Here is a 14,357-nt window from a genome sequence, read left to right on the forward strand (position 1 = left end):
ATCATCAGGCTTGATCACTCAAATTATCTTCTATTGTGTACTCAGATGCTGAATATTGTAATCGTTAATGGGCTCAAGGAGATGATCGATGGCTCACAACCTTCTCCTCCAATTTTTCTTGAGAATTCTGAAAGTACAAACCCAGATTTTTAGATCTGGCAACGACATAGTCGTTTTGTCATGTGTTGGATTTATTCATCTCTCATTGAGAATGTAATGTCGCAAATCATTGATCTCACTTTCGCTTCTGAAATCTGGAGTGCTCTTGAAAAATTCTTCTTTTGCTGCATTAATTGTATTTAATATCTTATTTATTTTTTTATTTTTTAAATTTATTGTATTTAAATTTATTTTTTATTTTTTTTCATATTTAATTTTTTTATTTGTATTTTGTCTCATTTTTTAAATCAATTTATTTTTTAATTAATTAATTAATTAATTATTCTTGAAAATAAGTGATGGTGCCCTTCATGTTACCCATTATTGTGATTACAAGTTCTTGTGTCTTCAACCAATATTTTTTTAATCAAAATATTTGTAAAAATATTAGTAATGAATTACTTAAAAAAATTAAATATTATAATAATTATTTAACTATATTTATTTATTTTTTCTTTTTTTTATTTACTTTTCCTCTGTATTTGAAATAGTGTATAAAAAAAATGAAGTATTCGACTTCAATTTTTTTTTACTATATTAAGTATAAAAATTTTAAAATCAATTTAAAATATTTAAAATATATAATGTATACTTTTTGTATAAAAAGTTTTAATTTTTATGCAAAATTTGATTAATTTAAAAAAAAAACAAAAATAGGAAATATATTCTAGGACACTTATTTTGTTAATTTTTAAATAAAAATATAAACATGGAATTATCGTCTATAGATTTTGTTAATTTTAATTTTTTTTTTCAAAGTAAATAGACTTGAAATGATTCATTGAACCCTACTATTGGTGCCCATCATTCCATCAATGATAGAGTGGCCTTGAAATAAAGTCTTGGTGCCACCGGACACAAACAATCCTGGCGCGTAATTTAATTTGTTAGGTTTTTGTCAATTTTCATGCCCATCGTTCCATCAATGCCAGAGTGGCCTTGAAATAAAGTCTTTCCTGACACGTAATTTAATTTGTTAGGTTTTTGTCAATCAATGCCGGAGTGGCCAAAATAGTCCCACTAACCTCTATAAATAGCAAGAAGCTCGGTTAAGTTCTTTCCATCCAAGCATACCTTCTCATAGCTTAGCTTTCTGTTTAAGTTTCTCAGCTGTAATGGAGTTTCGTTCCCTTCCCTTTCTGGCTTTTCTTTCTGTGAGTCCAGATTAATTCTTCATTTTTTCACAAAAATGTTTTGGGAACAAGTCATAATTTTTCTGTTTAAAAAACAAAAACCTGTTCTTGAGAAGAGATCTTTAGGACACTCATGTGCTAGTTTAATTATCTTCTTGTAATGGAACTTGGTGGCATGCATGCAGGTGATGGTGGTAGTAATCCATGCTTCTCAACCTGATGAGGATTACTGGAAGTTGGCTTTGCCTCACACTCCCATGCCTGAAGCTATACGAGATCTGTTGCAGTCCAGTTAGTTTCATTAAATCTCTACCCTACTTTCTGCAACATCTTTTACTGATTCTTATGGTCTCCTATCATAGAATTAAACTGCAGGGAAACTGTCATATATATCATCAAGATTGTTCTTCATAACCATTAATTTGCTTTATTTCTTGAAAAATATTTGTCTAGATTAACATTTCTAACTTTTCTTTGTAATTGCTGAACTTGCAAATTCAACAGAAGGTCTAATTTCTGTCGATGCTTATGCTCCCTCTTGTGTTGGTGTTCACGTCCATTTCAATAAATTCTCTCAACCCGCCGGAGAAGAGGCTCAAGTAGATGACTCAAAAATAGGTAACTTCTTCTTGGAAACAGACCTGCATCCAGGTAAAAAAAATGAAGCTGAACTTGGCCACAACTACAAATGGAGCTGTTTTCTTGCCTCATCAAGTTGCTGAATCCATGCCCTTTTCATCCAACAAGCTACCCGAAATCTTGAACCGGTTTTCCCTGGAAGAAAAATCCGCAGAAGCCGAGATAATAAAGAAGGAGCTAGAGGCCTGTGAGGAGCCTGCCATGGAAGGAGAAGCCAGGTACTGTGCAACATCATTAGAGTCCCTAATCCATTTCAGCACTTCAAAGCTTGGAAGGAATGCGAATGTGCTGACGAATGAGGTCAAAACGGGGAGCCAGGAGTATGAGTTTGGAGTGGGGATGAAGAAGGTTGCAGACAAATCAGTAGTGTGCCATAAGATGAACTACCCATATGCTGTTTTCTACTGCCATACCTTCACTAAGACACGGACTTACATGATTCCATTGGTGGGTGTTGATGGAAGCAAATCTAAAGCCATGGCAGCTTGTCACAGTGATACATCAGCTTGGCACCCACAGCATGTGGCCTTCCAAGTGCTCAAAATTAAGCCAGGAACGGTCCCAGTCTGCCATTTCCTTCACAACAATGCCATGGTCTGGATTCCAAAGTAAGAATCAGCCTCAAGCCTCAAGCCTCAAGCCCAGTTGCATTATCAGTTCCATCTTAAAGCTGTTTGTAGTATGAATGGTTAGAATAAAAAATTAAATAAAAAAAAACTTTATTAAATAAATAAACTTTAGTTATCTTATTTTTAATTATATTAATTTATTAATTAAAATATAGACGCCCGGTTTCATCATATTAAAATATATTGGTATGATATTTTATTAATAAGGCCACTAATTTTATAAATTAAATATGATGAACAAAATTTTGAGAATCAAAGATGTGCCTCCATTTGGAAATTTCACACGAGATTTTGGGCATGTCACCTATTTTATTCCCAAAGGGTTGACTAAGAAAAACAGTAGAGCAGGTGGAATAATGGTACTCTACAATTATTTGAAAAGACAGACCAATGTGGAGGCTATATCGAACCATAGTGGTAGATGACTCTTATTCTATTACAAGGGATTTGAAGTGTTCACATGTCATTTTCAAAACTTTTTTCCTAACCAAAATTTCAATCACAATCCAAGATTCCTATGAATGATTTTCCATCTTATGCCTTCTTTTATAAGATGGTGATGTTACATTATTTAAGATGCCCAATAACTTTTCATCGTTTTAGTAGTCAATTTTTTTATTATTTTCATGGGTCATTATTCCATTCCAATTTGGTGCACCACTAAAAACTTATGGACCACCTCTCAAATGGATACCTTTTTTTTTTGTTATCCTTGTGTGATACAGGGGATGCGAATGACTTGATCACACAGCGCCATCCCAAACATCATATTCCTTAATCACAGGGAAGCATAACTTAAGATGATAGAAGTTGTTATAGACGCCCGGTTTGCATTTCATTAACGGCCAAAAAACCCATGCATCATATATGCCCTTTTGATGTTTCCTCCTAATGGAAAATTGGAGCACTGTGAGTGTGATGGGAGTTGTCCAACGGAATGAGAATGTTCTGATGATCGTTCCTCCACCAGAGCCATTCCCTACAGGATGCCAATGGGCGAAATGTATCCTTCCTGCCAGCCTCGAGGGCATTGTTTTGAGATGTGAGGACACATCAAAGATCGATGTTATTCCTGTATAGCTATAGCATTTTGAAACCCGAAAGTAGTGCGGGTTGTTGCTGTTTTGGGATTTAATTTGTTGGATGGTATTGACGAGGGGTGGTGGTGGTGGCGGCGGTGGCAGTGGTGGTGTTTTTTCCCTCTTCTTTTTTTAACATGGTGTATAGTTTTTATGTGATTTTTTTTCATCTTTTAGGGCGGGAAGCTTTTGTAATGGGGTTGGTGTGATTATTATAGTAGAGAGAGAGAGAGAGAGAGAGAGGAACTCAGTGTTTAATGGAGGGGATTAAGGATTGATTTATGTTTAGAAAATGTTTGAGATAATTTGAGTAATTTGGGTTTGCCTCAAACTCTGTTGTTTCTCAAAGATGGTGGTCCATCCCAATTGTGAATGTCTGCAGTTTCAGTCATGCTTAAAAGAAATGTCAATGTTGTATGCCCTTTTTTCTATCACCAGTCTCAATTCTACCATCAAACCCAGCAGCAAATTCTAATTCTGTGTGTCAATTCTTCGAAGCTCCAAGCATTTGTGTGATACTTAGACAACTCGGTCTACGCCTAATGTTATTAAGTTAAAGACTTTCTAACATAAAACTCACTGATGACGTCCATTTAATAACTTATTAACCTTAATTACAAGTTACAACCAAGTATTGTCCGGCCCTAGTTTCTCCTAGCTATGGGGCGGCACTTGAACACCCCAAGCCTAAAATCTGTGCTAGACATGTCTGGATGATGAGGAAGCTAAGAGGGTGCAAGAAGCCCTACTTTGGACCCTATCTATTTTACATTCTTAATAAGACCACCTCTGGTGGCCTTATTAATATGATGAAATAAATAAACTTTCATGTTACCCACTATTGTGATTAAGGAATATTATGGTATATATAAATATTGTGTACAATAGTATTCAGCAATGCATGACTATTTTGGTTGTGATCAATGTTACATACTACAGAGTTAGTCAATATATTTTTTTATTTTATTTTAATTTCAATCATATGAAATATTGGAAATAACCTTCACTGTTTCATTTATCTACGGAGAAAGAAATGAGTAAGATTGATGTTGTGCCCAAAAGGCAAAACCACATGTATAATTTGGGCCACAAGCCCACTCCCCACCCACCTTTCTTCTTTCTTTCTAATTAACGAATGGGCATCAATGAGGAAAAATAAATAAAAAAATAAATAAATTATAGAATATTCTCCGCACCCACTTACAGTCTTACACATGGACAAAAATATCGGGATTAAAAAAAGATGCACCAAAATGTATATAAAAGAATATTAAAGATTATTTTATTAAATAAATTAATTTTAATTATTTGATTTTTATATTTAATTTAATTTAATTTATTACCAAAAATATATAAACATAATTTTAATAAATAAATAAATAAATTTTAATTATTTGATTTTTATATTTAATTTAATTTATTACCAATATTTTATGTCAATATATTTATCGATATATTTCTAATTTATTCATAAAATTAAAATATCATGATTACTTATATTTATATCCTTACTTTATACACATCAAACCCTAACCTATGCCCTGCCTTGTGGCTTTCATTTGCATTCCTCCCAACTAAAGTTTGTAAAGGAAGAAAAGATGTGCAGTCATTACTAATTATTTAGACGTGACAAAAAATCTTAAAAAGAGTGCAAAGATGCTTTCTTAAAGCAGTGCTTATATATAAATAAAGAGTATTAAATATAGATGAGGTCGGTAGAAACAATGCTAAGACGCTTTCTCAATGTAGTGTTTCTTTTTTATTTTATTTTATTTATTATTATTATTAAAAGAATATTAATTATAGATGAGCGAGGTTGGGAGAAAAAGAGTGCAAAGATGCTTTCTCCAAGTGTTGGCTTGGTATGTTTTTTTCATTTTTATTTTTTTAAAAATAATATCAACCATTAAAAAAATACGGAAACTCTTATATAAAAGGTAGAATTTTATTTTATTTTTCTTTTAAATTTTTATCCTTTTAAATTTCTTATCAAACCTTCTATTTTCACTTATCAAATGCATCACATGAGTGTTTATTATTTTGATATATCTAGAAATGAAAAATCTATTCCCATCACATAAGAGCTTTTGTAGTGATAAGAACAAACAAAAACTACTTCATTGATTTTGAATAAGAACAAACAAAAATTACTTGATTGACTTTTTCTTTTGAGTAGAAAATATAAGAAATTGAATATAGAGCCAACCACATGAAGCGAACAGTAAAGTCTTGAATAGAAATTGATGTTACAAAGGGATTATGGGTTTTTGAGAGAGGACATGGGGTTGGGAAAACTACTTGATCCACATGGTAGTTTGAGGGAGTTTGAGGTAAACAATAGATTTAACTTGACTCCCTTATAAAATGTTCTTTATTTTATATAGTAGCTTGGATCGATTTATATGGTCAGCAGTAGGTCGGGTTATCATCTATAGAACCAATAATCTTTCTAATCATCAATCAATTAAAAACCAAAAGTGACTATGGAGCTCAATCAAATAAAGATATAGAAATTAAGATTTTAACTAAAACTAGTCAAATGAAAAGAAAATCTCTAGAAAAATTCTCAAATTAGTTTGAGGAACCACACAAACATGTTAGATTTTAATCTTAACTTTGTGGGTCAAAGTTAATCCAAGACTAAATCTAAGCCAAATGATAGATTTAGATTTGGAAATACTTGAATTTGGCATTTTAGGTTCAAATCTCAAAGTCAATTTATTAGATTATTCCATTTTTTTTTGTGTAGTTTCTCGATTCATTGATTATGCACCGGGGATTCATCTTCTAAGATTCATTTTAATCTTATATGCAACAAATCAAATGAGGTCTCCATTATTGATTAATAGATGATCAACTATCATTGGAACTAAATAAGCAATGTCTTTCCCTTAATTATCTACATAAAGAGTTCAATCCAAAAGAAATTACAAGTTAAAATAAGCTTTGTTTGGAAAGAAATATATCACTGCTCTATACAACCTCTAGTAATATCTTTTTCATCAATTGTTTCTCCAGGTGAAACTAATCAAACACTCATATTGAAGGAATATTTTTTTCTCGCATATCATATTTGGTTGGCAAGAAATAAGAGAAAGCAATAGAAAATAAGAATTTAAGACATAAATTAAAATAAGATATTTTTTTTTTCTCACATATCACATATAGCACTGGAAGAATAATTTCCTTTGTCTTTTTGTTGTGATGGGACCCTTGACAAACATCGTCATTATATCCCAACACTACAAGCACGTCATGTTTTTTTTTTGTTTGCAAGATTTTTCCACTCTCCTAGTATTAGTGGAACTTAATTATTTAGCCATGCATGTCTGATATAGTAACTCTTAATATCTTAATATACAAAGGAAATAATTAAGAGCTACTATACAAGATATGCATATCTAAATAATTAAGTTCCACCGACACTAGTGGAAAAATCTTACAAATAAAACAAAAGAAGAAAACATGACGTGCTTATAGTATTGGGAAATGATATGACAATGTTTGTCATGGGCTCCATCACAACAAAAAGACAAAGGAAATAATTCTTCCACTACTATATAAGATATGTATGTCTAACTAATTACATCCCACCATATTAGATGAGTGAAAAAATCTTGCAAACAAAACAAAAGAAGTAAATTAACATGACATGCTTGTAGCTACCAATGATGCCAAACTAATCCTATTTATGTGGTTCATACTTACCTTGAGATTTAACCTTTTGGAGGTACACAATGAAGCTTGACAAATTGCACACAACATACCTATCTTGAGCCTTGATTTATCCAAAGGCTTATACTAGGCCTAATCATCTTCGACCTTCACACGCTCATCACGTCGTCATTTTTCAACGATCATTTGATCACTTTTTTTTTTTTTTTTTCATATGATAATACCTTTTGGTAGGTTTTTGGCTTATCTTTCCTTAGTGATCATCACATACTCAATAAGGGAGTATCTTGTAGAATCTATCTAGCTATTGGATCTTCTTAACTATGATTCTCATCAACTTGCTCATCTTCATCTATGAGCTCATCAATCATTAAAGGGACATCATTATGATCGTCCTATACATCTCTCTTATCATCAATACACAATATTGATGGATGAACCATACTTGGGTCAACTAGTTCATCATCAATAGATTTTGGTTTTTCTAACTCATCAAATTTTGCAATGATTTGATCATCTAAAAATTCAAAATCTCTGCTTTTTGTGATTTTCTTGTGGACCAAATCTTAGTATCTATACCCAAATTCTTCATGATTATACTAGACAAAAATACATTGCTTTGACTTCCAACAAATACCTTGCAACAAAAAAAAAAATTTCAGATAATCATAAGAAACATATTTTCCTATCCAAAATCTTTCAAGCACATCACCATTCAAAGGAATTGAGCTAGAAAGATTTATTAAGAGATACCACCTATTGTACTTACCATTGTTACCCGAATCCTCCATTTAATTAACTAAAAAAAATCCATAAATATCTAAACTCTCCAATACCATTTATTGGGAAAACTGGTAATTTCAAAATAATTCAAATACAAAAACAAATCCAAGCAAAACAAATAAATGATTTTTCCCTTTCCATGTAATCAAATATGTAAATCTATCTATATCAAGTGAATAAAATGGGCAAGATAAATTAACACAATTCACAAAAATCAAGATATAAATTTTACAAGGAAAACCCTTCGATGTGAAGGGAAAAATCATGAGTTGTGATCAACTCAAAACTTTTACAAATAAAAAATTAATGAGCTACATCAAGTTCTTGTCTAGAAACAAAACGAAAGAGAATCACTCATCAATAACTCATCCAAAGGTAGATTTCAACAAATATCTTCAAACTCAAAGTTTGGATTTTACCAAAATAAAATCAATAAAAGAGAAGAAGCAATGATCCATATGAATAAAATTAACTATAGTTTAAATTGTCACCAACAATATGTTAAAATCTCAAGAAGATGAAAGCAAGATTTATCATGTTATATTTTTCTAGGGATTGTAACAAATCTCAAATTCCATGTTTGGTTTATTTTTATTTATTCTCATTCAATTCCTATTAAATTTTTTTGAATGAAGTAGGGTAGGATAGATGTAAGAAATTCTAATACACTTCCTACTCCAACCGTTTAATATATATATATATTTTTTCAAATTTCTAATTTTTTTTCAAATTTAAAAAATTGGATCATTCTGATTGTGAGGATTGAATGCAAAGGGTGGGTCATAAAAGCAAAACATTGAATGCGAAATTTGGGCCACATGCAACTTGATCGTGCAAGGATGCTTTTACTATCGTGTTCATATATACCGACTTAGCCATTATATATATCCATCAATTGATTTCACTTCTTCATACCAACGTACAGCTTAGCCTCACTTTTGTTTTCACTCCATTACTATATTTCTACTGTGGTTCACAGCTTCAATGGAGTTTCATCTTCTTCCCATTCTAACTTGCTTCTCTGTGAGACTTTACTTTTACCTTCCTTTTCTTTTTCTTTTTTGACATACCCCGTTACATAAGGGCAATGCTAGTTATATTATTTTGCAGAAAATGGTACTTACACTAAATTTTCGTTAAAAAATGAACATTTTCTAATTAATTTTTAAGTCTCACTGCTCTGAATTGTCGTTGTGATGTGGGTTTTCTGATTTCTCCTGAATCTTCTTACTATCGAAGTTACATATATGCATGAACTTGTGGCAGCTGCTGGTGGTTGTAAGCAATGCTTCTCTACCTCCTGAGGTTTACTGGAAGTTGGCTTTGCCGTATACTTCGATGCCGAAAGCCGTGCGAGGTCTCTTGCAGCCAAGTTAGTTTCAATGAACCCCTAAATCATATACACCATTTTTTTTTTTTCCGTTTAGTTTTGTGAAGAAAATCATTTACTATTAAATATTAGTTAGGCAGCTCATTCTAAATTAGCCCATTGGGCATAATTATAACCAATAAGTGGGGTATTATTCATATATGTTTCAATGAATTTGGACTCAATGGAAGGTGGAAGTTTAATCAATGTCAGCAAGGTTGTACTAAATGCCATCCCAGGACCTATCTATATCGGGTACGGAAAACTATCGGCTCCTGACACCGCCACTGAAGACCAACCTGTGGACCCTGCATTTCGGCTCATGCGTTTCCCACTCGATGGCGAGCTCGATTTTAATTTGAAAAATGATTTTTATTGATTAAGAAAAATGACTTGGAGTCGCCACTTATTTTTGTTTTATTTTTAAAAGGGTAAACAAAATAAGAAAGAAAAACCCTAAGTGTGACTCCTTATTTTGGAAAAGGCGGTCTGCGAGAAACCGGATCGGGTTCGGGGGTCAGGTTACTTATCGGGAAGGTACGGTGAGGCCCATAGCACCCCTCTAAGTCCCTAAAGTCGGGTCTCTACTAATAAAATGAAGCTGATGTGGCAATTGATGAGTAAATCAATGAATATCCTGAATGATCATGCACACATAAGAATCAAGACATGGATAGACAACGATTAGAGGAAAAAAGGGTACATACCTAGGCAACAAGCCACCATGCGCTATCAATAGAGAGGGTTAGTACATAATTAAGGAATAATTTCGAGCATGTCATAGAGCAAAATAAAATCGATCATGCATTACAATTAAATCAAACAAACAATCAATTAATCACAAGGAAATCACATATGTTGGGCCCCCACCAAAGCCCGATTTATATTGCATGAATTAATCTCACGAATCCCATTATTTCGGAATTATGAGAATTCATCATTCTTGCTTGTGTAAAAATTAAAAGAAATAGAACATTATTTAAAAATCGAAGTGGAATTAAAACTGTTCGAGAGAAAATTGGATTTTTGAGATTTATTTGGAAATTGAAGTCTCGAAAATTATTTGAAGACTAGAGTCTTGAGAATTGAATTTAAGAATGGGAATTTTGGATATTAAACTTGAAGGAAATTTGAATTTTGGGAATCGGAAATTAAGTTCAGGAATTGGAATTTTGAAAAAATGTTGAAAAATGAAAATTTAAAATAAATAAATAAATGGAACAACAATAATAAGGACGAAAATAATGATTAAATAAATGAATGAAAATATCGGAATTGTTTGAAGAAGGAATTTTTGAAATAGAATAATAATACTGACGAAAATGATGATTAAATAAATTGATGTGAGAATTAAAATTTCGGGAATTGGAATTTAATTTAGAAAATGGATTTTTGAAAGATTATTTAAATTTTGATTTTTTTTTTAAATGAACGAATGAATAAATAAATAAATTAATAATGATTAACTAAATTGCCGTGAGAATTAAAATTTCAAAAATTGGAATTAAAATTTATTGAGGAATTAATGTTTTTAAGAAGATAAATCATGCAAATTGAAAACAAAAGGGCTAACTTGAGGTGGGTCGTATGAGCTTGGAATGGGCATAGGCTAACTTAAGGTGGGTGAACAAATCAATTGAAGTGGGCATGGGCTTGGAATGGGCATGGGCCAACTTAAGGTGGGTGAACAAAACATGAGGCCCTCCATCAACACGTATGGGCCTGGGCTTCAACTCAAGCCCATATCCATTAGCATAATGACCCCAAACCTAAACGGGCCCAAAGGCCTCACAGCACACAACTTGCTTTAAAATAATCAACTCAAACCATGCCCATTTGCACCAAGGCCCAAGGGCTCAAAGCCAATGTGCAAGACCCACAAACATAAAAAAACGTCCACTGTAGAGATTAAAATGAGCAAACTCACCAAACCTTTTCCTCTAGGATAAAGGATAAGGAAGTGGGGTGGTGTAGAGAGAGAAAGGTGGTAAGAAAGGATGGGTAAGGTGGGCATAGAAGGGTGGTGGCATGCATGGTTCCATGCATGGCTTCATGCATGTGGATAGGAAGTGGGCATGAAGAAACGTGGTGTAGAGAGAGAAATGTGGTAAGAAAGGATGGGTAAGGTGGGCATAGAAGGGTGGTGGCATGCATGGTTCCACGCATGGCTTGATGTATGTGGATAGGAAGTGGGCATGAAGAACGTGGTGTAGAGAGAAAAAGGTGGTAAGAAAGGATGGGTAAGGTGGGCATAGAAGGGTGGTGGCATGCATGGTTCCATGCATGACTTCATGCATGTGGATAGGAAGTGGGCATGAAGAACGTGGTGTAGAGAGAGAAAGGTAATGATGGGTATGTGAAGGTTTGGAGAGAGGAAGAATGAAGATGGATATGGTGATGGAAGGGTTTGCATGGGCCTCTTGTACGTGGATGAGTGGATTGGAGAAGCTTTGGACGGCCATGCATGGTGCAAGTGACGTGATATAAATTGGTGGAATGAGTAAGGTGTTTTAAGCTAAGAAAGGAAATGAATTTAAAGGGCGTTGTGGGCATGAATGAACGGCTCGTGAGGGTATGGTAAGTGGGGGTGTGGGTGATGGGTATATGCATGGAGTGTATGGAAGACAGGATATGTATATGGAATGAGGGCCTGAGGAGCAGCCGCGGGTAGTGAGAGAAGGATAATGGTGGGTATGTGAGGGTAAAGGAAATGAGAATGAGAAGATGGACAGTGGGTATGATGGAGTATGGGAGATGGACCTAAGGGAAAGTAATGGGAGTAAGGTTCGTGGTGACATTCAGTGCTAACAAGTGGGGGTGCCATTTCGGCACATCTTGAAATACATGAGCCTACAAGTCCCACAGATGAGTACCAGAAATAGGGGAGTAGCCAAAACAGAGCACAAAGTGTACGAGTGGGGACGAATTCACAAGCTACATCTCATGCTTGAACCCGCGAGCTTAGGTGTTAGGGTAAGTTGAAAATGTATCTCAATCAAGTCCTAAAGAAGAACCAAAGCAAAAATACCAAGAACAGAGCCCAAAAACAACCGGTTAAAAACCAAGCTAAAAACCAAACATAGAATGGAGGCAAACGAGCTCAGATTCCACAAGAACATAATAAAAATCCTCAATGCTCATATTCAAACATCAGAATAAATAAACAAAAACTTATTAATCCCCATAAATCATAAACAAAACGATATGGAAGCAAAGAGATCCAGCTGACAGAAACCATACCTGTGCTATCTCCCCTTCAACACATTGCCTCTTCATGCCACTTTCCCTTTCTTTGTAGCAGCCTCTCTCTAAGTTCCAGAACACCTATCATAAACGTATCCTCCTGCGACCACCTCACTCCCAACGCGATTTTTTTTCTAGTTCCCCCCTTTTTCTCCAACCGGTTCCTACCTTCTCGGGCAAGCCATTACCTGCTTCCCTGTTTTAGCAGTCAGTAGCATGGCCTCCTTCATCAGCAGCATGGCGTCTCTACTCCTCTCCATCTGCACGTCTCATGCAGACGACATCCAATCTCTAGCTGGGGGTCCCCTACCCCTTCTAATAATATAATGAAAATTCAAAAAAACAAACCCCCGGGTCCTCACCACCAAAGGGGGTCTACACAACCTCAAGACACCTCCAGAAAAGGCTACTTCCTGGAAAAATATCTGCATTCCACCACAAAAATGAAGATGCACTTCAGAAAAACTACAAATGAAGCCACTTTCTTACACCGTCAAGTAGCCGACTCTATACCCTTTTCATCTGACAAGCTCCTAGAAATTCTAAATCTGTTTTCACTGAAAGAAGACTCCGAGGAAGCTGAAATGATGAAGGAAACGATACAGGACTGTGAACAACCAGCCCTGGAAGGAGATTCCAGGTTCTGTGCCACATCTTTGGAATCCCTAATTGATTTCAGCATTTCAAAGCTTGGAAAAAACATCAAACCAATCTCGAATGAGGTTGAAATGGGAAGCCAGGAATACGAACTGGGAGTGAGAGTGAAGGTAGTTGCAGACAAATCAGTGGTGTGCCATAAGCAGAAGTACCCATATGTTGTGTTCTATTGCCATGCAATCCACAAGACAAGGGTTTACATGCTTCCATTTTTGGGAACCGAGGATAGGACCAAAGCTGAAGTTGTGGCTTCTTGCCATATCGATACGTCGGCTTGGAACCTAAAGCATGTCGCCTTTCAAGTTTTGAAAGTTAAACCAGGAACTGTCCCTGTTTGCCATTTCCTTCCCCGTGAGGATCTCATCTGGATTCCTAAATAGATAGAAATCTGGAAAAAAAACCTAAGCCTCAAGCCCCAGTTGCATAATTCCATCTTGTATTTTCTAATATCCATATCTGATGTGCTTTGAATAAGCGTTGGTTCGAGGAATGTATCATGTTTATGGGTACCATTTGCAATATAATTCTGTTAGGTCATGATCATCTTCTTGGTTTTTATCATACCGCGTACTTCATCATTGATTAGAACATGTAAAATCATCTGAACTTGTGCCTTAAAAGCAAACAGGACTCCATGAGTTGTTCGGCCACATCTTTTGTCCCTGTGAATTGATTGGAGATTTTTTTTTATTCTTTTCTTAATTTCAATCGGTAGCTTTAACCATATTTATAGGATTTCAATGGTAATGAATACAATCCAAATGAAATTAAAAGTTAAAACAAGTGTTTTAGAAAGAAACATATCACTGCTCCATGCAACCTCTGGTGATATCTTTTTCATTGATTCTTTTTCCAGATAAAAATGATTATCCACTCATGGTGCAGGAATATTTCTCCTCACAAATCATATTTGGTCAGCGAGAAATAAGAGAAAGTGATAGAAAGTAAGAATTTAAGAGACAAAAACTCCAAAATGAAAAATTACATTAAA

At 34.4% G+C, this 14,357-nt stretch overlaps 1 protein-coding gene, 1 long non-coding RNA gene and 1 pseudogene across 2 annotated transcripts; all 3 read left to right on the plus strand.

Annotated features, from left to right (window-relative positions):
• The first annotated feature begins 1,234 nt into the window (after nucleotides 1-1,234).
• LOC117912104 lies at nucleotides 1,235-2,619 on the plus strand (annotated as a pseudogene).
• A 6,451-nt stretch (nucleotides 2,620-9,070) lies between these two features.
• Nucleotides 9,071-9,731, plus strand: LOC117912106. Its single transcript, XR_004650979.1, has 3 exons — nucleotides 9,071-9,120; nucleotides 9,364-9,469; nucleotides 9,658-9,731. It is a non-coding gene; the product is annotated as an uncharacterized LOC117912106 (long non-coding RNA).
• A 3,364-nt stretch (nucleotides 9,732-13,095) lies between these two features.
• On the plus strand, nucleotides 13,096-13,909 carry LOC117912105 (BURP domain protein RD22-like). The gene has a single exon (XM_034826572.1). It carries the CDS (start codon nucleotides 13,153-13,155, stop codon nucleotides 13,744-13,746), a length of 594 nt encoding a protein of 197 aa, XP_034682463.1. The 5' UTR covers nucleotides 13,096-13,152; the 3' UTR covers nucleotides 13,747-13,909.
• The last annotated feature ends 448 nt before the right edge of the window (nucleotides 13,910-14,357 follow it).

Source organism: Vitis riparia, chromosome 4 (assembly GCF_004353265.1).
Source record: "Vitis riparia cultivar Riparia Gloire de Montpellier isolate 1030 chromosome 4, EGFV_Vit.rip_1.0, whole genome shotgun sequence".
Lineage (NCBI taxonomy): Eukaryota > Viridiplantae > Streptophyta > Magnoliopsida > Vitales > Vitaceae > Vitis > Vitis riparia.